The sequence below is a fragment of the Perna viridis genome, chromosome 5 (assembly GCF_037379345.1).
Source record: "Perna viridis isolate PV_CMFRI_1.1 ecotype Kerala chromosome 5, ASM3737934v1, whole genome shotgun sequence".
NCBI classification, from domain to species: domain Eukaryota; kingdom Metazoa; phylum Mollusca; class Bivalvia; order Mytilida; family Mytilidae; genus Perna; species Perna viridis.
In genome coordinates, this window is record NC_142449.1 from 33768715 (window position 1) to 33793814 (window position 25100).

A 25100-nucleotide genomic window follows, 5' to 3' on the forward strand; every position below is an offset into this window, starting at 1 on the left:
AAAATGCCATACCCAAAAGGAATTAGGAGTTGTGACTTGAACTCTATAGAAATTTTTTCGACATTTCCCATTAAGCCAAAGAATATTCATTTTGAACTCTTTGTGACATCATATTATCCTGGAGTTAACATTGAAGTTGAGATTATTTGCAGCCTATCATGTTTTGTGTCGCTGATACCTGCATGAAAAACTCAAAAGATAATTCTTCACTTCAAAGTATCCGTCATCATTAATTCATAACATGCTTACACTTCAATACCAGCTGTGTAAAAAGATTTTTCTGAACTTTCCATATAAAGATCAATGTTTACTTTGAACTTCTATTTTTAGGGCCAAACCAGTGTATATTAATGTTTATTGTCCCCCAAAAAAATCTGAAACCTGATTTCATTCTAAATATTGTTTTAGTATAGATCAATGCTTACTTAGAATTTTTGTCATAAGGCCAAACCAAGTTATTTAAATGTTGTGGTATATATTGTCCTGATTATGGTAAAAAGTCAAATAATTTTTATCTAAATATGAAACAAGCAAGGCCAAAAAATTAATATATCTGTTTCCTGTTACCCTACCTAGCCTAGTTTTTTGTGCCTACCCCAAACACTTTATGGCCATTCATGACCAGGCACTGCTTAAGTCTAGATTGTTTCAGCAATAACTCAATGTAAAATATTTTTGAAAAATAAAACAATTTCCCTGCCTACTTACCCTATTTTTTTCCTGCTGGTAGCAGGAAACAAGATTTATTTTTTGGCCTAATATACATGTACATAAGTGATAACTAAAGTAGGTTACCCTCATAAAATCTATTTACAGCGAAGCTATATATAAAGGTCATCTCTTTTTAGCAAGCGCCATCTTGCTCTTCTTTATATGTTGTATTACCTACGTAATTCAACATGGTTTTTAAGGTCAGTTTTTTCTTTGACCAATTAGAAATGAACCATCTGATCCTAATTTTGAAGATTCTATATTTAGCCTATAAAGGATTAAGAACTATTCGCAGCATTTTTTTTTTTTTTTTTTTTTTTTCGTAATAACTGTTTCCTTGTGTGGTAAAGAACAAAGACATGAATTAAATTTGTGGTATTTTATTTCCAGAAATATTAAGTCCACACTTAAAATGGAACAATTACCATTTATAAATGAAATATGGACAAAAGTTAATATTTAGTTACAGGTTTGTCTGTGTAGTCAAAAAATCTTTAAGATTAAAATGAAAAATAAAATTTCATTATGGATATGGTACCATTTTCTCCAGAAAAAAGTTCAGGAAAACAAAACTTGATTTTGTATGGCCTTATACTGTTATATTCTGTATGGCTTATTAGAGTTGAATATTAATGGAGTTGCATTCTCATTCTCAAGTAAACTGCACATTAATTCTTTATTTATTTCTGACAATGACTTCATTATGTCTGTGGCAGGTTAATATTTGCGTTTGGTAATTTTGTTGTGCAGGTAGATTTAATTGGCACGATTTACTTCTTCATTTCTCATGAATGAATGGATTTGTTTAAAGATGGCTCCAATTTTCAGATGTTCAGTCCAACATACAAGACCAGGAGTGAGGATTTTAGGAAATTCTTCAAAGATTTGGTTCCTCATGACGAAAGACTAATAGTTGGTGAGTAATGTAAATGAATGGTACAATAAAACCTGTTTTAATTGAACCTTGGACAAACCAGTCAGCTGTGTAAACAAAACATCATTTGAAGTCCCTTTATATGTTTCTTTGTTTGTGAAACTGCCCAAACTAGACACCTGCCTTAAGCAGGTAAACCTAGGGTAAGGGACATACCTTACATATCAGGGACATATCAGGGATATGTTTTTATCATATTCAATTTCACCAAAGCCTGTCAAGCTTTCCTTTGAAACAGGAGATTGATTTAAAATGATAAATACAAATGTTCCAATGACTTGTAGAGTTGTGTCCTATACCCTAGGTGTACTGCCTTAACCAAGCAAATGTCTGTAATATGGGGGTTCAATTTAGGCAGTTTTCACTTTACCTGTACATATTCAGCACCAGTGATCATTACCTTATTCTTTTAATAAGTGTGGGTTTTTTTCACAACCTGGACTCTTGATTTAAATTGATATTTTTCTTAAATCCTCAGTTATGCCCAAAAATACCAAAACTGTGTGTTTGTTTGGGTGGGTGGGGGTAGAGGAGTTGGAGCAATATCGGTAGATTTTTAAAAGAGCTAGTTAAAATATTGATTGTTGTTTATGACTATCTTTTATCCCAGGGCTCCTAAGTCCTACTCACACATGTAGACACAGGAGCCCTGACATTGTGATAATAGTTTCCCACCAGCTTCAAATTGTCTGTCTTAGTATCTATGTAAGAATTTTTTTGTGACTAATTTGAATTGCATGGTGTGATTATGCATGTGTTTTTGAGGTGAAAGTTTAACAAAGATATTATAAACCATAGTAATTCTACTACATTTCAATAGGTGTATCCAGCCACGTTCCTCACACGTTAAAGAACCCTACTGTAGTATTCTCCCAGAGTAGAAACCATAGGGCTACGCCACAGGAGGCTAAATTGCCTGACCCTACCCATCCCTCCCTTTTTCTTGTGGCAATCAAAATTTGTTGACTCTATTATCCTTATGTCCCATCCCTTTTTTTTCATCATCATCCTTTCATGTTCATTTTATCATCCCTTTCATGTTCATCGCCTGAATATAGCTGAAATATTGCTGCTCGAGCATTAAACCCCACCAACAATCAATCAATCGATAGGTGTATCCAGGGGATGTTGGCCTATTGTAATCAAAATAATTGTTTGATTTTATATAAAACACTAGCCCACTGTTGATTTCATTTACTTTTACCTTGATCTATTTAAATGCTGTCTGTGCTAGCCTTAAAGTATATTATTTTGAGTAGTGGAATTTTTATACTCAATTATATAATACTATTGATTATTTAAAAAATGAATAAAAAAGCTGTAGGCAAGATTCATTGCAGTCATCAGATATCTTTAAGAATCTAGATCACTTTCAGTATAGTCTATTTTAGCCTTTTAATACTGTTTTAAGAAGTAGAATTGTGCAATGAACATGTTCGTACTTGATTATATTATACCATTGATTACATGTGTTGAAAATAAAGAACTGTAGACCAGATTTATTTCAGTTATCAGATATCTTTAAGAAGTAAATTTCCTGTCTCTTAAAGGGAAAAAAAGATTTATATTTGTATTAAGTAGTAGTCTTTGTAAGAATCATGCAAATTTTGGAAGATGTGATACACCCTAAAAAAAAGGCTACATATTTTTATTATTTATTTTATATTTAACAAAATATCAAACAAGCCTTTTGAGCAAAAGGGCAGGGGTCTTCTTGAATATTCCCATGGGCAGGTTGTTAAGGCTTAGAAAAATAATAGGATGTTTCCCATCACCCTTCTAAAACTTTTTAGGGCCTGTAGGTAGGGACTTTTAAAAAAAATTGGGTTTTTTTTAATTTTGAAACAAAATAAGTGTGACACCAAACTCAGAATACAATAAAAAGCAAATCTCAAAGATAAAACATGTAATAGACCGTGGCTTAGAGCACACTCACATGTTTATTCTAACTATAAATGACCAGTATTTCGAACTCTTTTTTTCCATCTAGATAGAAAAAAAAAAAATGTCTGTTTTTTTTTTCTTTCTTTTTTTCTGTCAGACAATCTGCAGGCATTTTATTTTAATTTTTTTTTTTCAGAATCACAAATAAAAATTTTTGGGTAGGAGGGTCTGAAGAAGAACAATAACAATTCTCTTTAGGCCTAATTGTTGATTCCAAAGCATGACAATAGACCTTATAAATGGTCTTATCTATCACATGCACTTAGTTAGAGAATTCTTCTTAGACCAGCAGTTTGTTGAAATTTTGTAGGATGCTTAACACCAAAAGTACTTGAACATGTCACACCTTCAAAATGCACCAAGTTGTCCTGTTTTTACCATGTGACAAAAACAATTTTTGTGATTTTCATTAGCATGCTAGGTCATATAAGGCCAAATAAAATTAATAAGTAGATTATCATCCACCCATAAAAATTGACAAAAATAACAAAATTTGGGACGGTAATTTCAACATCAGAATTTTTTGCATCAGTTTCTTGTATCGGTATACTATTACACACAAATCTTTCATGTCTTGGTAACTAGAACCATGTTTCTTCTCTGAAACTGATGTGGCTATGGATTTAGAACATATCTATAAATTAGACTCGCAAATATCTGGTAAGAAATAAAACATAAAACCCTCCCACAGGCCCCATATTTTTTTGTGAAGGTTGGATCAGTTTCTACCAGTTAAGTTTACTTGGCCTTCCAGGCAGGATTTTTTTCAGCAGCATCAGGTGTTCCGTATTTGATAACACTTGCTAGTTTCAATGGCATTTAAATTTGGTTTGTCTTTTCAGATTATTCCTGTGCCCTACAGAAAGATATTTTGGTCCACGGCAGGATGTTTATTACTCAAAACTGGATATGTTTCTATGCCAACATATTTAGATGGGAAACTGTGGTATGTATTTTGATATACAAACAAGAGCAAACAAGAAAGTCAAACAAAATCGACACAAATTATGTATTAGAAATACAAACCTATTGATTTGTTCAATGTCACTGGGATTTATAAGAAGTTTCATCAATGGCTACGTGTTTTTATTATTCATAATAGTAAAATTTTGATTTATGCATGCTCACTCAAAGAAATAATACTATCATGGGTGCAGAAGTACTTTTTCACTATTTTCACATGAATGGAAATCTATTTTTGTCCATTGTATCAATTTTTAATCGGTTTGAAAGTTTTGTTTGTTGATACCTAAAGGAGGTAGACCTAGGATAAGGGACATAACTCATGAAATCAGAGATATGTTTGCATCATACTCGATTTCACCAAAGCTTCTCAAGCTTGCGTTTGAAGCAGAAAAAAATGAATCCAAGTTAATTAGATGCTTACATAAGATTGATGTCAAATGCTGAATACAAACGTTCCAATGATTTTTAAGAGTTGTATCCCTTACCCTTGGTCTACCTCCTTAAGGCTATCATTGTTTTCATTTAAAAAATTGATATTTATGTGAAATTTATGGCTTACACAAACAATGGAATTTGTGATAATTAAACCCCACTAATCCTTTCTCTACATGCAGTATTTTATAGTTTATATTTTGGTACTTGGTTGATACAAACTTTTTTGAGTCTGTTATCAATGATCATGATTTTTTAGAAATACTTCTCTGTCTAAGAATCAGGCAAAATAGATATATGGTGTTGCACATGAACAAACAAAACACAGGGATTTTATTGCATTATTCTAATATTTATTCCTCAAACCACCTAGAATAACCATCAAAGTCTTTGTAAAATTTGCCATTTGGAGATATTGATAGGTCAGTGGAAATGTACTATAGAAAGGATAATTTCTAGCACTTTTTCCCTATATAAGCAGTAAAAATGTCCTTGTATCAGATGCTTCAGGGTAAATTTGAAATAGCTATTTGGTTATGTTCTTGATGCATTGAATATATTTGAGGCAAAAAAGACTACATTCAGAAGACTGTTGTGCCACCCATTGCCTGATTCTTACACAGAATGGTACTTAAATAGTAATTACTCCTTTGAAAATCTTAATTGAGTGAAATGATAAATAAGATTTTTTTTGTGTTACTTCCCTTATCTGAAAGATGAAAAGAAACCATAAAACAGATTTGAGATAATAAACAACAAATAATTATAGGTTTCATATTATGTGAAAGTTATCAAATTATTTAAGTAATAGTCTTTGTAAGAATTATGCAAGTTCTCTAATATGTGATACACCCCAACTATGTCTACACATTTTTATTTTTGTTATTAAGTTGCTTTATAGGTCTATTTGATGAAATGCATAATTATTCATTCCAACCTTTCTGCACTTAGGATATAATCCACATTGAAAATCCAACCAACAGTTCCTATTGTATTTTAGTGTCATTTACAGAGTTGTCTCCGTTAATTTTGAATTCTACAGTACATTCTATTTAACTTCATCTCCAAAGAGTAAGGGTTATATGAAAAGCCACATGTTAATTTCTGTTTACTAAAGCATTTTAAACAAAATATCAAAATTAAAAATATGTCAGCTTTCCAATAATGAATCACATTTTGCAAGAGTCTCATCTAGAGTGATACTTTAGGAGGTAGATCTAGGATAAAGGGACATAACTCTTGAAATCAATTTGTTTGTTTGTTGTTTGTTGGGTTTAATGTCCGAGCAGCAATATTTCAGCTATATTCAGACGATGAACATGAAATTGATGATAAAATGAACATGAAATGATGATGAGACGAAATAGGGATGGGACACAAGGACAATGGGGTTGACAAATTTTAATTGAAACTGGAAATAGGGAGAGGTGGGTAGGGTCGGGCAATTTAGCCTCCTGTGGCGGAGCGCTATGGTTCCTACTCCGGGAGAATACCACAGTAGGGTTCTTTAACGTGCGAGGAACATGGCATCTTTCCCAACACGGTGCACCACTATGGTTTGCAGTCAGGTTTTCCGTATTATAGCCTGACAACCCCAGCATGTAACACGCCAGGGGTACCCCATTCAACCACCTGGGGCACACATCTCAGTTGCTCTGTGGGCAAAGTGCCCTAGCCCCCCGCTAGGGTTCTGAGCACTATTTAGTCGCCTTTTACGACAAGCTTAGCGCTGCTGCAGGCCTATTCTTTTAACACCCGGACCTGCACGGGGCTCTTGAAATCAGTGATATGTTTGTATCATATTAAATTTCACCATAGCCTTTCAAGCTTTTCTTTGAAACAGAATGAAATCGGTCTAAGTTACTTTGATGCTTACATTAGATTGATGTAAAATGTTGAATACAGACGTTCCAATGATTTTTAAGAGCTGGGTCCCTTACCCTAGGTCATTACAAATGAGCCATGGCAAGTTTGTTATGATATTGACATTAAAAAGAGCGACTTAATATTTTGCAATATTCAACTTTCACAAGTAATAAAACATTTTTCTCTATGTTTTCTTTTGAAAATTTTGGCTACTTGACATTTAGCATTCTATCGATGTTGAGAGAACAACGTATGCAAAATTACAGCTTTGCTTTCAACCAATCTGGTTTAATAAAAAATGATATGCAATTACACAGCAACCTTTAAAAAAAAACAAATTTTTCATATCAATAGTTCATTGTGTGATAAAGCAAATAATGACGTCCAAGAAGTAGATAAAACAACAAAATCATAGAGGAAAATAATAATATAATATGATATGATTATAATTTTTTAGTAGTCCTTTGGACTATTGTAGACAATGAATTAAAATGCTGTAGTTAATCATTTTATTTTTAAAAGTTGACTGTCACAGCTAAGGAGATCACCGCCATTACTAAAGAGAAAACAGCCAGAGTGATACCCAATGCTATACAGATCACAACAAAGAAGGACAAATATTTCTTCACATCATTTGGAGCCAGGGACAAAACCTATCTCATGCTGTTTAGAATTTGGCAAAATGCTCTTCTGGATCAGGTATTCAAGTGAAAAAAGTTACTGGACCAATTCAGAAATTCAACTTTCACATCTTTGTAAAAGCTGTCACACTGTACTCATAAAATATTTCTTGACTGATCAGGATCAGTATAAACAATAGCAATCCCAGAATGCACTATAGTTTCTGAATTTGTCTATTGTGACTTATAATTCCATTTTTTTCCTCCTGTCACACAACAAAAGGACCACATCAAAATTATCATTTTTTAGAGCCCTATTGTTTAATGGTTCTTACTAATACGTGTATTATTTAGAGAATTTGATGGTAAATGGAAAGTTTCTCATTATTTGACCTGACTTTTTATGAGCAACTCAGTGGGTTTTTCTAGAAAAGCAGAGAACGCTTACCCTACTGGTGCACCTGGTCCATGCTCCCAGTTTTTTGTATTTGTCCCTGGATTTCATTACTTTGATTACCGCTGTAACCTTGGTTCTCTTCATTACTCTTTGGCCCCTGCTCAGTGCTACTGGACTCATGAAATTTAAGTATTTAAACCTACTTGTACATGAATTAAAAAGATTATGGTAGTAATATGGTGTTATTCCTCTTCCAGAATGTCCAGAAGCTTTCCAATGATATTTCTTATCTATTTCAGCCAATGCCACCAGCAGAAATGTGGCAGTGGGTCCACATGAGTTATGGAGAGGAATTAGGTTTGACCTCCTCAGATGATGATTATGTACCTCCTTCCAATTATGAGGGCATTGCGGAACATGAAGAGGAAGAAGAGGAGGTAGAAGAAAAGAGCCAGGTAAATTGATGGTCTGTTCAAAATCATTTTAGTAACTGAAAAGTTCACATATATGTGCAGTGAAACCTGTCGAAACCAAAGCCCTTTTGCACTTTAAAATTGGTTGGTATAGACAAGTGTTAAGCTTACCTTTAACGAAATACATTTTAGGAGGTAGACCGAAGGCAAGGGACATTACCCTTGAAATCAATGATGTGTTTATATTATATTCAATTTTACCAAAGCCTTTCAAGCTTTCCTTTGAAACAGAATGAAATTAATCCAAGTTACTTGGATGCTTACACGAGATTGATGTAAAATTTTAAATACAAACATTCCAATGATTTGTAAGAGTTGTGTCTCTTACCCTTGGTCTACTTCTTTAAATTGATCGATAGAAGTAAGAATGGATATGATGCATTGTTACAAATGTACCAGGGTAGAAGTACAAAATAGTTAATACTTTGAGAGATCACCAAAAGGTCTTCAACAAGTAAGTAAACTCTGTGAGGCCCCAACATCAAAAGTAATAAAATCCACAGTAACAGAACTTGGATAATTCTTCAAAATCAAATTAAAAGTAACGACATGGAGACATTTTAATGCTCAGCATCTCCCAACTGTGAGCAGGCACATTAAATCTGTACTTTAAATAGTTTTATATGGCCTTACCATCCCCCTTTCATGTAAGGTCTAAAATGAAATGAGAAAATGAAAAACAACAAACACACCATAAAATTCACTCAATAATACATCCAATTCTCTCCACAGAATACCTCAACATACACCATATAGACTTAAAAAAGTGTCTGTTTTTTTTATTATGTAGGGTTCAGTTTAGGCAGGTTCTACTGTATTATGATCATTGTATCGAGAGTAAAAATTGTTAACCAAATATCAACTTAAGAAAAGCAGAGCTTTTTCATAATGAAACCCCATTATGTAAAGCCGATAATTTCAGCAGGGTGTTATTTTTGGCATATTCACATACTTGTTTAATTCAGACAAAATAAATCTCATTTAAATTCTTTTTAAATTTTTTGTGGCTAGTATCATACTGTCACTTTTGCATTTTCCACTAAGATTTAAAAAATCAAACTTTTTGCTGTAATTCCTTTTCTGAAACTGCAAAACATTTTTTTTTTAATAAGAACATCTTTCTGTATATCTTTCTGTATATTTTGGATGAGTGGATGTTTTATTGGAATCACCTTGTCTGTCAATTCATCAGTCATTCCACCTGTCAAAATTTGATCACAATTATCGCCACTCTTACAGGGACTGACATTTAATAACTAATTCTGAGAAAAGTACTTAGCAATGACCTTCCTTGTTATTAGGAATAGTAACTGTGGTGAGTATTTTTATGATTTCAATTTTAACATGAAGTTGCATGCATTGTCCTGTTTAGTATACCCAAACTCGTACGGCAACTAAAATCACTAACAATATAGGCCCCATCTATAGAAAGCCATACGACTAAATAGTGCTCAGAATTCTAGCTGGGGGCTAGAACGCTCTGCCCGCAGAGCAACTGGGTTGTGTGTCCCAGGTGGTCCCAAGATGGTTGAATTGATTTCAAATTTGGTGTATGGTTTTATGTAGTTAGGGCATATGTTATAAACAAATTTGTTTGATGTCCAGTATCAACTCCTGTTTATAGGAATTTGCCATTTTTCACTGTATGGAATGGCAGGCAAACTTTTTGTTAAAAAAAATCTCATCTGCCACTAGACATTGATTTCAAATTTTGTATGTGGCTTTATATATATTGATTGATTGATTGTTGGAGTTTAACAAGATGGGGCCTATATTGTTAGTGATTTTAGTTGCTGTACGAGTTTGGGTATACTAAACAGGACAATGCATGCAACTTCATGTTAAAATTGAAATCATAAAAATACTCACCACAGTTACTATTCCTAATAACAAGGAAGGTCATTGCTAAGTACTTTTCTCAGAATTAGTTATTAAATGTCAGTCCCTGTAAGAATCAGGCAGTAGGTGAAATATGGTATAAACAACCCCATCATTTTGTAGTGTTATTTGACTATTTGCACCATCAGAATCAAGGAAAACAGACAAGATTTTCCAAATCATGCTGGACCATTGAGTGATATTTTCATTGAAATGCACTGGAAATGAACATTTCTAGGGCAGATAACTCTGTCAAAAACCTCATTTTTCTAACATTCTATTGAAAACTTTCTGAGCAAAGTTAGTGATGCAGAGATCAAATAATGGTCTTTTCAAATGGAGAAGGTATCCTTGTGTGATATTGGTGGGGTTTTGACATGCATGTTTCTGATTTTTTCCATTTTGCCTGATTCTTGCAAGTACTTACACTCTTTGTTTGGAAGAGGGTACTTTAGAATTGATTTTATTTTGGATTTAGCATAAATATGAAAGGTCTAATATTTCAGATCATCTTTTGACATTTCCATATGCACTTAAAACTTTCACTTGAGTTCTAGAACTATTGTTTGGGCATTTATGAATAATACTAGCACTTAAGGTTGAAATATTTTATTTGGTCAATTACATAACAAAATTTTAAATCTCGGTTAATGTTGTACATAAAATAGACATTTTTTTTCTGAATTAAAAAAAAAATATGATCATATTTTTTCTTGATATTATTTAATATGTATGGGATATGAGACAAAATCTGTATATTTAAGCTAAATATTTTTAGTAATAACCGTAACTTTTTTTGGTCTATGAAGATATAACCTCAACCACATTGTGCTCACTTAATATGAAACATGTCTCTCAAGGATATTGCAGTTATTTCAAAACAGACAGAAAAAAATAAGTCATACATTATAATTATACCCTTGCAAACAAAGTTTGGGGGTATGTAAGAATCACACTGTCTGGCTCTCTGTCTGTTCGTCTGTCGCTCCTTCCGTTCCTCTGTCCACATTTCCTGTAAGCCCAACTCCTCCTTAACCGCTCAAAGGATATTTATGAAATTTTGTAGGGAGGTTGGGTGTCATATATAGACGTGCTTGAAGGAATGTAGTTACTGTCAGAGGACTCCAAGGGAGATGATCTAAAATAAGGGTTTTACATGTTAAAACTTTGTAAGTGCAACTCCTCCTAAATTGCTGAAGGGTGATTTTGATGTAATTTTATAGTAAGATTATGTATCATATGTAGATATGCATGAAGAAATATAATTACTGTCAGAGGACTTCTAAGGGAGATGAAGAAATGGAGCAATTTTATCCAATTTTATATTATTTTCTTCAGAAAGAAGAGATTCAAGACATAGATTTAGTGCCCCCAGCAAAGGAGGAAGATTCTCTCATAGCTGACATGTATCACAAAGCCATTAAAGAGAAAGAGGACAACGATGAAATGCCTACTGACGTCAGTGACGAGACAGAGGAAAGTGAAGGTTGGTTTAACAATTACAAAGATGAGCTTCAGCGACGTCCTGTATTAATATGGGGTTTAATACATGAATTGTTCAAACCCGTTGTCAGAAATAACATAATTTGGAAATTATTGTCCTTGTGAAGCAAGAGTTAAGTTTTTATTTTATTATTATTATATTTTTGAAGGTAAACGAAGGAGCAAACATACATATGAGATGACACCTTGAAAATTGAAAATAATTTCCAAGTTCCATGCTTTGTTTGAAATTTAATTAGCCTTTTAGGAAGTCTCACTTATCCCCACTGGTTTAGACATCATCCATAGCGACATGGTGGGCTATCATCAATGACATTGTTACTGTGTATTATAACTTGTAAAAGAAATGTGTTTTGATAAAAATTAATTGTGTAATCCACTTTTATTTTTCGTGAAAGCTTAAGCCCTTTCAATTACTATACACGTATTTTAAAATCTGTTTACGTGTATTTCAAATGAGGATCTTTGACTTTGTGACTCTAAAACTATGTTTTATAGTTGTAATTATAAACTCTTGGATTATTATGATGTAGCTATCTGCGCTGAGAGAACTGATTTGTTCACCATGTAATAATTTTCCTTTCCTCTTTTGTCTTCTCCGGACGTGACATTTTGTGAGCAACTTGACGGGAGTTTCCAGAAATATGGAGGACGCTTAACCTACTAGTGCACTTGGTCTATGCTCCTCATTTTTTATTGGTGTCTGGGTTGCTCATTTACGGTTGTTTCTTCGTACATGTTAATTTTGTTATTTCATGTTCTTTGTTGTGTTTTTATTTTCCCTTTGTTGTGTTCCTATTTTCCCTTTCCAGTCTTTATCTTTGGAATATAGCTTGAATCTCAAATTCACTTGATTACCACTTATATTGGCATGTGATTCAATTATAGTATCATTATTACTGCATTTGCAGATACCAAAGCTTTTTTCTAAATAAATAGACACATTTATCGTTAAAGAATAAATATTTAAATAAAAAGATTTACAAATTTTGTTTGACCAATAGTACTCTGTGAATTTAGCATATCGACATCAATGAATTTTGTTTTTGTTTCAGGGGAGGTAACTTGTACTTCCTTACACCAGCATGTTGGTAAAGCTAGTCACAATGATGTATATCCTGTTTCTGTAGATAAGTTATTCCAGATGATATTTACAGATACAGCATTTATGACGAGTGTTCATGAGGCCAGGAGATCATATGGTAGGTATTCAAAGAGTTCATCAAAGCCCAGTTTCTTAAAAAAAAAAAAAATCTTAATTGAGATTTTCCTCAAATCCTTGAGGTTTCCTCTAATTTTCAATTTCAAGCAATCTGATCAGTCAAAATTTGAGATGTAGGTGAAATTGAGGAAAATCCCTATTTGAGGTTTTTTAAAACCTGGCCCAAGTGTCATGGTGGTTTGGTCTCTGAGTGGTTAGAAAACCCAAAGTTAATGCAGAGGCTTAACCCAAAAAATAAGTACTGTTATTGAATAAAAGAAATTGTTAACTCCAGGTGGATGGTTGAAAAAAAAAATAGTTTCTTCGATGCTTCCCAACTAAAGATATCAATATACTACTGGAAGTGGAGTTTTAAAATACTGTGAAACCTCACTGTCTAAACCAAACCCAGAATTATTTGAAAACCTGTGTAGACCAAGCATTTTTTTACCAAAATCCCTTAATATCATTTTAAAGGTATTTTACACCTTGGTAAACCAAACACCTGTCTGAACAAATTTTTAAAGTCCAAGTAGGGTTCAGTTTCAATGGATTTCACTATGTATAATTTCTTCTAGACACAAGCCTGTCTTTCTGTATGATTTGTCTGTATTTTTAACACCATCATGTAATTGAAGAAATGAATATTTTTTCATTAAATTGCTGTTTATTATTTATGGGTATTGGAATAGAAACAAGATGATGAGATGAATTTCATGTTATACAATGCCACAAGTAAATGCACCTGTAATCTTGTACTAAAAGAAGTCCAAAAATACTGACAAAATCTCGTACAAATATTGACTGTAGTTAATTTGGATGCCAGTATGATAGGATGTTCGGTCCTTTCAAACACTAGCATAATTTTTTGCCACTGGGGTAAAACAGAGGAAGAGGACAGTACTATAATTGTGTCATTTGATGTTTTATTCGCTACATATCACAAATGCTCCATAGTATTGCAAGAACTGGACATTTGTGATATGTTCCCCATGCCCCATAGTATGAAGGGGTAGGAAGATCTGAAGACATGATGTTTTATTGCACTGGATACCACAATAACTTAGAACTCAATTATTCTTTCCAGACATAAATTTACCAGCATGGCAAGAAAATGGTGAACACAGAACTCGACAGGTCAGTTATAAAATCTCATTGAACTACTCCATTGGACCCAAATCATCCCAGACATCAGAGAAACAGACTTGTTTGAAGGAATCTAAACCTGGAAGTCTGTATGTAGTGGACTGTGAATGCAGTATGAATGGCATCCCCTATGGAGATACTTTTGAGGTAGGTTCCCCTTTCAAATACTTCTAATGAAAGTTCCTCTTATGAAGATACTTTAGAGGTAGGTTCCCCCTTTCAGACACTTCTAATGAAAGTTCATCCTATGGAGATACTTTTGAAGAAGGGTCCAACTATGGAATTACTTTTGAGGTAGTTCCCCTATGGACACTTTTGAAGTAGTTTCCTATGGAGATACTTTTGAGGTAGGTTCCAACTATGGAGATACTCTTGAGGTAGTTCCCTAATGGAGATACTTGAGGTAGGCTCTAGAATAATTGTGGTTAAATCTTATTAATTGTCAGCTCATTTTGGGTCTAATAATATTTCATTGGAGGTTGAATCAGATGTAAGTTTGAACATCATTCATATTCTCTTTTTTACCTTATTTTTAGGGATTCTGTGGGCATCAAGGCAATATGTATATCTCTTTTACCTTATTCTTACAGGCTTTGTAGACTTCCACATGGTTTGTTCGCATGAATCCCTGATACATCCTTAGTTGGAAAGAACTTAAGATCACATATTAAAATAAATGAGACAACCTCAGTGATAGTGATTTGGAATGAACAAAAATTATAAATTATGGCTGCCATCTTGGCATGAAATGCATCACTCTTTAAATTAATTCACTTTGGGTAAAAAATGATAAAAAAATTTTGCTACAATACAGAAAGTTTAGTTACATAGAGTAATTGATTCAGTATTTTATTTTCAAACTTTAAGAAATCTTTTGGTTGAGATTATTATTGTAAACATGATCTGCATGCATGTGTTAAAATTTTGAAAATTTTCAATGATAAAGCTAAAAATGATTTGTAAGTAGAGAATAAATGTTTTTGGAGTAATTTGAATTTTTGTTTTTATTTTCAGGTTGTAAATAGATACTGTTTAACAAAAGTATCCCGCAACAGATCAAGGTTGAAAGTAACCACTGAAATCAGATACAAAAAAAGTGTATGGGGTATTGTCAAAAGTAAGTGTTAAGAAAAAAAGTGTATGGGTATTGTCAAAAAAAAGTGTTAAGAAAAAAGTGTATGGGTATTGCCAACAGTAAGTGTTAACAAAAAAAAAGTGTATGGGATATTGTCAAAAGTAAATATTAACAAAAAAAGTGTATGGGGTATTGTCAAAAGTAAATATTAACAAAAAAGTGTATGGGGTATTGTCAAAAGAAAGTGTTAACAAAAAAGTGTATGGGGTATTGCCAACAGTAAGTGTTAACAAAAAAAAGTATATGGGATATTGTCAAAAGTAAATATTAACAAAAAAAGTGTATGTGGTATTGTCAAAAGTAAATATTAACAAAAAAGTGTAAGGGGTATTGTCAAAAGTAAGTGTTAATTATTACAAGTTCCTGAACACTATATTATAGAAATTATCTGATCAAATTCCAAACCTTATACTGCAAACTGAAAAGAAAACAATAGAACAGAAAAACAACATCACAATACTGTAAACCAGAAAATTTTCATTGTGTCTATTTTTTTTTTTTTTTCGATCAATCTGCTGTAGTGCTGTTTTAAATTCCAAGTCAGTCCTCAAATTATATTATAATCTTCTTCAAAGAAAATATTCATGACAACTTAATACTACCTTTTGGGAGTGTATCACTTAATGTCCATTAAAAAAAAATGGGATGAATTTAATTTTGATTGATAACTATAATGAAATAAAGGCCAAATTAGAATAATTTCATGTTTCTCAGACCCATCTTTACCGTATCCTTTCCAGATATGATAGAGAAGAATGGGTATTCTGGTGTAAAGGACTTTTTTGAAGTTATGGCATTGCATCTGATGCAAGAGTGTGAAAAGGAAAATTCTATAAGGACATTACGATCGAAAGATCAGAAGCGAAAATTCAGGAAACGTCGAACTAGGGCAAATATTCTTACTCATAGTATTAAAGAAAACCCTAAAATTAAGGCAACAAGGCATTTATCTTTAAATGAAGTCACCAAACATCAACCAACCAAGCCAGCAATACCAGTTAACAGAAGTAAGTGTAAGCTCAGTTTGAATCAATGCCATGTTGTAGTACCTCTAGTTATGATTTAATTTCAGAATTAATTTGTTTTCTCAGTGGAATAAAGGTTTTCATCAATCATTCATAACTGTTATTCTTTAGAACAGCTCATGTAGGACATTGTCACTCTCTCATGTGAGAGATTTTTGCCTAAAAGCTAATTTTCAGTGTAAAAATTCAATTATTTAGTATTTTTCACACAAAATATAGATGTTTCAACTAAAAACCTCACCCCCCCCCTTTCCAAAAAGAAGAAGAAATAAAAAATCTTATGTGGGAGGTTCAAAGTTTCATTCATTTTGTGAAACCCAAATGCACTGTACGATCCAAATCTTAATTGCATTTATTTCAATAGTCTCTGCAAAGTGCCTGACAGTCAGGAGACATTTTCTTAATTGTGAACGTTTTCAGATCGGAAATGATTGGAAATCCATAAATAATGGACTATTGACTTTAAGACACTATATATTCTATCAGAAATTTGTAAAATTTACGTTAAATCGTGTAGGTTGTCATCTATATGAATTCAGGTAGTAACTGAAACGGGTTTAACTGTAATAAAAATTAATAAGACATGCTCTGAATGGCCTGAAACTAAAATTTTTGGCATATCCTTGATTAATTTAGAAACTGTAAGTGAAATGTTTCTTTCAGACTGAATCAAAAACCCTAAGATTTCGATGTAATCCTATGTAAGCAATTCTTATTTGTTTGTATAGCATTAAACCTTACTTCATTTTTTTTGCAGTATCTACACCTCATACAGCATACAGGGAAGAAGGGCTGTCTAAACTCAATGCTGATTCTTTAGTCAGGGTTATACTAGTGATGTAAGTGTTTCGTTAGGAGAGACTAATCAAGGGAACCAAGATTCTAGCAGAAATCAAAAGAATGTAATCCAGAGACAAGACCAGACATGGAAAGCAGACACACACAACAAAAAATAACCAAATTAATACTTACAAAGTAACAAAAGTAAATGAGCAACTCAGACTCCACTAAAAACTGGGAGCATGGACCAGGTGCACCAGTAGGGTAAGTGTCCTCTGCTTTTGTAGAAACACCCTTCAAGCTGCTCATAAAAAGTCAAGTCTGGGGTAGACAAAAAACTTTGACACTTTGAACAAATTGGTTCTCATGGTGCAGATGGATACAACGTAACTCTTGAGTTTTGTGACAGTTGAGAGGAACTCAACTGTAACAAATTACCAGGCCATTTTGAACATATCAGCAGGATTGTTGTGTTTTCAATCAGGACATGTATTACAATCAGTTTTCTTCATTGGGATTGCTTTTTGTCAGCTCATAAAGGTATCCCTTAATGTTTTTTAAGTAAAGTTTTTGTGTTTTTAGTTTTTATGATATATTTATATACTGAGAAAGTACTTTTATTCGTGGATACAATTTTCGTGGATCAGGGAAGGAACACAAGTTCGTGGATTTTTGAATTCGTAGTTTTCAGTATACACATCAATGGGAATCTACTATTTGTTTGGAACCAAATTTTGTGGTTTGACCTACCTATGAAAACCACAAAAATTGGTACCCCACGAACATAAGAATTTTCATAGTACCTGTTAATTATTTATTGTGTCTTTTTTTTTCCAGATTGGTTTTATTAGTGATATTTAATGCAGTATTATTTTATAAGTTGTGGTCTTTAGAAGGATATGCCAATATTTTGTATTTCCAACATTCTCAAGCAAATATAAATTTAAAGTAAGTTTTTAATATAATTTTAAAATTTTGTATGATTGTCTTAGTAAATTTCTGATAATCTCAGTAAATCTCTGATAATCCCAATACATTTCTGATAATTCCAGTACATTGCATATTCTTATTATTCCAGTAAATTTCTGATAATCCATTTAAATCTATGATAATCCCAATACATTCCTGATAATCCAAATCCCAATACATTTCTGATGATCCCAGTACATATCTGATAATCCAGTACAATTTCGGATAATTCCAATACATAACATATTCTTACAATTTCAGTCATGTTCCAAAATCAGAAGAGGATTGGATACAACTACTCAAACAACAACAGGTATTACATAACCAAGAAATGGAAAAATGGCGAGAAATTTTATCATCCTCTGTTACTCTTGTAGATCAGGTAATTAGCTTTAGCAATACTCAAAGGGGAAATAACTATAGCTATTGTACAGTTGAGATCTGATATTTCTATCACATTCTTAAGACACTACATGTCTCCAGTTCAAAATAAACTTGTCTGCTGCATTGAATATGTTATGTAGACACTGATCAGTTATAAATTCTTAAACTTGACCAAAAATCTTTTTGAAAAAGAAAACTTTTACAAAACAGGGGACGAGATGTGCTTTGCAGATATTCTTGACAAGCCTATAGGTACACAGGCAAATTTATTTCAACTGATTATCACCTGAATTGACCAAATGAAATATGTGATGGAGTTTATGTAAAAATCCATGTGAATTGAGCCTTCTGGTGAATTTCATGTGAAGTTTCACATAAAGTTTGCGCTCAGTGGATTTAACCATATTTGCCAATGTACTCATATTTAAGTGTAAGTTTTTGTAAGAATCAGGCAAAATGGAAAAAAATAGATACATGCATGTCAAAAACCCAGCCTTCTGACAATATAATTTCAATCAAGTATGCTTTGTCTATTTGAAATAAACATTGTTTGAAAAATTAGGTTTTGATGGGTTATCTGCACTTTGATAGGGTTATCTGCCCTTGAAATGTTTATTTTTAGTGCATTTCAGTGAAACTCAATTTACAAAAATGGTATAGGAAATCTTGTCTTTTTTCTTTGATTCTGATGGTGCACATATAGTCAAATGGCTGTTTTTTTTTTTTCATATTGTTTCACCCACTGCCTGCTTCTTACAGAGACTGACACTTAATATCTTTTTCAGTCACAGAATTTTTTTCATGAAATGAAAACTTTCATCTGCTTTATCCTGTTTACATTCCTTTCAAATTCTGAAGCATTAGTTTTTGATTTTTTTCATTCTTTTTTTTATTTCAGATGAAAGCCTCATTAACAAAACTTTCGGTGACTTTAGATAACCAGATGTCTCATTCTAAAATGTACAGTAAAGAGTTTAACCAGAAGAGTTGATATTAATTTCAAGTGTGTAGTTAGTTTTGACTTTCGCTTGTGATCTCAGATTAAATTTTAAATTATCTTAGATTATTGTAACTCAAGGAATAAGGAGACTTTTCAAAAATAAGTGGTAATCTACTGATGGAAATTTGCTTCTTTTGATGTAGAATAAGTATTTTTTTATGATTTCCAGTAACAATTTTCATGGTTTCTAAGTTTAGTCAAACAATGCTGTCAAATTCTCTATTTCTGTTTAATTTCTGTTGAAAACTAAATGCTTAATAAAATCCATTAATTGTATTTCCACAAACAACCAATATTTTTACAAACAATGAATATTGATACTCATTAATACAAGTACTTATGTTGTATTTTGTAATTCATTAGAATTGATGGTTTAAAGTATGAAATTTTAAGGAATTTCTACACAGACATTTATTTCACATGTTTTTCTTATAAATATGACATCTTTTTCACATGAATTAAGCACAGGTTCATGTCAAATTTGTGTTTTGAACCTTCTCATAACTGTTACCTGTAATGTCGCTGGTGATCAAGTTTTCATGTAATTTCCATGTGAAATTTCTCTAGTGGGAACTGCTTGCTTTTGGTGATAGGTAAAATGATAGAATTCTTCACTATTTTACTGGTACATCTTTCAGTTTCAATAATCTGTTGAAAATATGGATTTTTTTTTTATTCCCTCTCCAACAAAGTGGCTGTTGGACATGTGCAATATTTGTTATTATGAATGTCTTGTGTATAATCAAGGTTCTTCTGAGGTTACATTCTAGAACATTTCATATTTCAGTACTGTTTTAACTGTACCATGACCTTTTGTAACCGGGAAATTTTTGTCCTATTTTTAGTTTTTTTTGTTTTTGTTTTTCTGAAATTTCTGATAGCTCGTCTTTTGTGAAAAAAATAATTGCAAAAGTGTTTTTTTTAACATAATACCACAATAATAGTAAAAGTAAAACAAAATAAAAAGTTTCCCAGTTAACAGAAATGATTCTGACATTGACACCTAGTCCAAATTTTCTCTTATCTTGCAACACTCCCCGTTTTAGCTCACCTGGCCGAAGGCCATTTTTTGTCCCATTTCTTTTTACTAGACATAATTAAGTAGCAGTCTTTTTAAGAATCATGCGAATTCTATAAAATGTGATACAGCTTATTTTTGCTATTTTTAAAAGTTGCTGTATAGGTCTATATGATGAAATGTATAATTATTCATTCCAATCTGTCTGCTCTTAGAAGATAATCTACATAGAAAATCCAAGTATCTATTGTATTTTAGTGTCATTTACTGAGTTATCTCCCTTAATTTTGAATTCTACAGTACATTCTATATAACTTTTATTTCCTATGAACAAGGATTATATGAAAAAAACACTTTTTCTTTCTGTTTACTATAAAATTTTGAACAAAATATCAAAAATAAAAATATGTAGGCTTTCCAGCCGTGAATCACATTTTGCATGATTCTTATGTGTAGTGCTACTTAATAGTGCTGGAATATTTTCATGAAAATCTAATTAAAACAATTTCAAATGACTATGATTGTAACAGTGACAAACTACAACTGTTTTAGGCCCCTTGTGTCTCCCAGAAAATTTTTTTTTATTTCTGTTCAAAATCCTTTTCTGAAACACTTGAATCTATTGGGGCTGGTTCCCATGGATCCACTTATCATATATAAATATGGGACAAAGTCAGCATTTTTTTTTATTCCATTTTGCTTTTGTTACCAAAATATTTGCCACAGAATTTAATGAAAACAGTGTTAGTCCCTAGTTTAAAAAAAAAACGGTACTTGGTGCAGACTTGCCAAGACAAGAAGATTCATGTCTGTGATATATTTAATTTCACCAGTTTATTCTGTCAAGTGGGGAAAGTCCCCTTTTTACCATTAAATTGTTATTTCTCAAGTCTGAGTGAAAGGTTAAAGAGAAATTTTGTAGACTTACAAATAAAATCTCCAATAGGTATTATTTATTTGTATATTTATTGTTTTGCCGTTTTGTTATATTTTGTCAGATATTTGTAGAAACTGTCATAAACAGAGACAGAGAAATAAAACTTATTTTGATATTTTAGATACTGTTTTGTTGTATGTATTAACTTTCATTCTCAAACTGTTCAACACAGACACTTTCTTTAGAAATCGTACTTTCGTAAAAAGGAGTGTGGCATATGAAGCAATAGAACAAATTAAAAATACTGTGTACAAGTTCACAACAACAACAAAACAAACACTTTTAGTGGATTTATTTGTAAAAAACCCATAATTTGGATATTTATAGGTGTATCCAGAGGGCAGGCCCCTTTTTTCATGAAAAGTTTGTTTGCTCCTACAGAAAAATCTGGAAATCACTGAAGAAGACCCCATTTACAGGATTTCTGGATCCAACATGGATTAACTCCCCTAGATGTGATATGATATTAAATTTCTTCCATTATGCACACATAAAATTTCATTAAAATCCATCAAGTAGTATTGAAAGAGTTGTGCTTACTGAAACCCTTCAGTTGAGTGATTTACTTCAGAAACATTGGACAAAATTCATGTTTCTTTATGTCCATCCTCAAATAGTGCTAAATCAGTTGTAGGTTTTAGAGAAGTTGTGGTTATGCTAAAAACAGGTAAAATCATGTTAGATTATGTATGTCCATTTGCAGTCACAATCCTTCATCTCCATCTGTTTATGATGCTTAATCTCTCTATACGAGAGTTGGTCAATCTAATTAGTGATGTCATATTTATCTCACAAGGTGTCAAATTGGTTGGCAAATATACAACGAAATAAACAATGAATAATTTTAGGACAATAATCCCTATTTTCAAAACTGATCAACTTTGCTATTTTTTATCAAATTTTGGTTTTGTAAATGTTAAATAGAATTTGTAAAGATCAATTAAGGAGGTAGACCTAGGGTGAGGGACATAACTCTTATAAATCATTGGAACGTTTGTGTGAAGCATTTAACATCAATCTTTTCTAAGCATCAAAGTAACTTGGATTGATTTCATTCTATTTCAAAGGAAAGCTTGATAGGCTTCGGTGAAATTGAATATGATGCAAACAAATCACTTAATTTTGAGAGTTATGCCCCTTACACTAGGTCTATTTTCTGAAATGATATCCCCTATTTTTCCTGTATTATTGTTATTTGATTTGAATTTTATGGAACCAAAAGAATTTCATTGTAGTTTAAAGTTGATTTTTCATGCCACTATATGGATTTTCACAGATAAATGTCTACACCACAATCAACACTTCTATAAAGTTTCCCCGAAATCCATTGGACAGTTAAAGATATGTAGCCCTTACCTAAAACCATAATGTTTAGTTGTCTTCCTTCATAGATATTAGACAATAATTCACGATTAATCATGCTAATCTGCAAATGATGTGTAATTTCATCAAATCCCATTTTACGGTTTAATTTGCGAAGAAACGAAAGACACTGTGATTCATATATACCCCCAAAATACTTTGCTTAGACGGGTATAAATAAATTTAAAAAATAAATAAAATGGCAGTGGTGGATCCGGAAGGGGTGCAGGGGGTTGGCAATATTAAAAAAATAGTTTTTTATTGTTAATTTCGGTCTCAATTGATTGAATGAAACGCAAACATCATATAGATCTGAGATGACGGGAAAGGCGGATGAGTTTACGGTCGTAATTATCGTATCCATTATTTTTTCCAGACTTCATTTTTTTTTGCATTAGCTTGTCAAGGACATTTGACCCTTGCCTTCCTATACACGTAAAAAAGTGGTCTCTTTGCAAAATACAGTGCATTGGTTAACGTCCTCGAAAAGAGGATATTGCCTAAAAATATCAACTTTGTTGATATAACACAAAAATTGTTCACAGCAAAGTAAACTATTTATCAATTATGGAAAAATGTACCTTTTTTGTATATCTATTATAAGTGTTTGTTTAAACCCAATATCGTTTACCCTATATCGCATACCCTATATCACAACGCTGGACCCATATCGCACCCCTTCACGGACCATACTTGAAGTATTATAGATAAAATATATGATATATAATGAACATGACATGTCAATATCTGTATCACATGTGGTATCAGCCCTTGACCTATATCACCCTGTGGGCCGGTGTCCCTCGTGGTGATATAGGAGTCTCGGGTTGATACCACTTGTGCTACAGATTTTGACATGTAATATTCAGTATATAAGACAAAATAATGTTTTGTGGCAATACTTCATCAATGACGTAATATTGATGACACTAGTATTAGAACCTATTTACATCCAGAAAACTTTATGTCCACACCCAAGAAACAACTAAGCAGGGGACGCTTACTCTACCGGTGCACAGGGCCGTAGCCAGGTTTTCTGAATGGAAAATGCGAACTGATCACTGAAAAGCAATTTCACTTGGTTATCTGGTATGATTCCTCTTGAATTACAGGCTAAGATGTAAATTAAAAACGGGGTCACTCCCACCCGTCGCATCCCCTGGCTACGACCTTGTCGGTGCACCTGATCCATGCTCCCAGTTTTTAGCGGAGTCCGACTTGCTCATTTACTTTTGTTACTTATGTATTATTTTAGTTACTTTATAATCTTTGTTGTGTGTTTTCCGTTTTCCATGTCTGGTCTTTGTCCCTAAAAACCACTAATTCCACTTTCCATAGGCTTCTATGCTAATTTCACAATATTCAATGGCTTCTCTGGACTTTACCTTAACTTTAACCTGCAGAGGACTATATATCAGCATGATTCTACATATGTCAGCTCACAATCCTCAGAATGGCATGTGGGGTTAGCAGACTTGCAGTGCAGTACTGGTCACCGGAAGTGAAGGGTCTATAAATAGCATGGGAAATCCCAGTGTTTTCACAAGATAGGGGTATATTTAAAAATCATTATGGAGATTAGGCTTCACATCACAAGAAGCAAAATGCACCTATAAAATGTACAGAAATGTTTTTCCTTTCAGAAACTGTTTACATTTTTTAAATAAGATGAGAACTTTTTTCACAGCCCTATGAGGAACAGGGGTAATTTCTGCGTAGGACTATTTTTGCGTACGTTCCAAATGCTCATTGGTTGAATTGGTGGTCTGTAACCTATATCTATTTGATTTCCGCAAGATTCTTGGTTCCATTGATTACGCTTTATATTTTCACATGTAATTGACTGTATTCACAAAAATGTAGTTGTTTTTTGTTTGGGTGTGGATACCATTACCTTGTCAAAATATGACCAAAAAGTGACCATATTTTTTTATCCATTGAGAGATAACAAAATTATTTTAACCAATCAGATTACAGTATTTATATCAAATTAATTTATATTTTAGTAAACTTCAAGCAATTAATGTTCTGTCCTTTTAATGCATGTTATATCGGAAGTCTTTATGGTTTCTCATTTGTGATTGGATTCAAGTCTCCAACTTAAAACACTTAATGACTAATTTTTAGTTGTATTTTGGGTCAATAGGAGTCTTCATCGCCAGGCGTCTTCTCCTTCCCGTTTTCTTTTTGAATAAGTGATAGTTAAAAGATAGAAAATGTAACAGACAAGTGTAGAGAAGATCAAAAAGTAAACACGTTAAAATTTCAATATTGAAAATACAACGAACGCTAGCAATACATTTCTTTCATGAATATGTTATGATACCCACTTTTACAGTCATTGTCACTATTTAAACTCCGTTTTATGGTATGTACATTAATCATGGATCACAACAAAATATTTGTGTTTCTATTGTAT

At 32.5% G+C, this 25100-nt stretch overlaps 1 protein-coding gene across 5 annotated transcripts in view; it reads left to right on the plus strand.

The window, feature by feature from the left end:
• LOC148617171 (protein Aster-B-like) overlaps positions 1-21439 on the plus strand; it is a 46740-nt gene extending 25301 nt beyond the window's left edge. For all 5 annotated transcript variants that reach the window (XM_088584602.1, XM_088584598.1, XM_088584600.1 and 2 more), the window contains 13 exons: positions 1540-1627; positions 4432-4535; positions 7376-7552; positions 8170-8325; positions 11560-11707; positions 12780-12926; positions 14013-14218; positions 15086-15188; positions 15947-16213; positions 16989-17070; positions 17849-17959; positions 18242-18362; positions 19263-21439. In XM_088584602.1, the coding sequence (XP_088440728.1) occupies positions 1540-1627; positions 4432-4535; positions 7376-7552; positions 8170-8325; positions 11560-11707; positions 12780-12926; positions 14013-14218; positions 15086-15188; positions 15947-16213; positions 16989-17070; positions 17849-17959; positions 18242-18362; positions 19263-19355 (1803 nt within the window). In that variant the 3' untranslated portion in view covers positions 19356-21439. The remainder of the gene's footprint in view (positions 1-1539; positions 1628-4431; positions 4536-7375; positions 7553-8169; positions 8326-11559; positions 11708-12779; positions 12927-14012; positions 14219-15085; positions 15189-15946; positions 16214-16988; positions 17071-17848; positions 17960-18241; positions 18363-19262) is intronic.
• The last annotated feature ends 3661 nt before the right edge of the window (positions 21440-25100 follow it).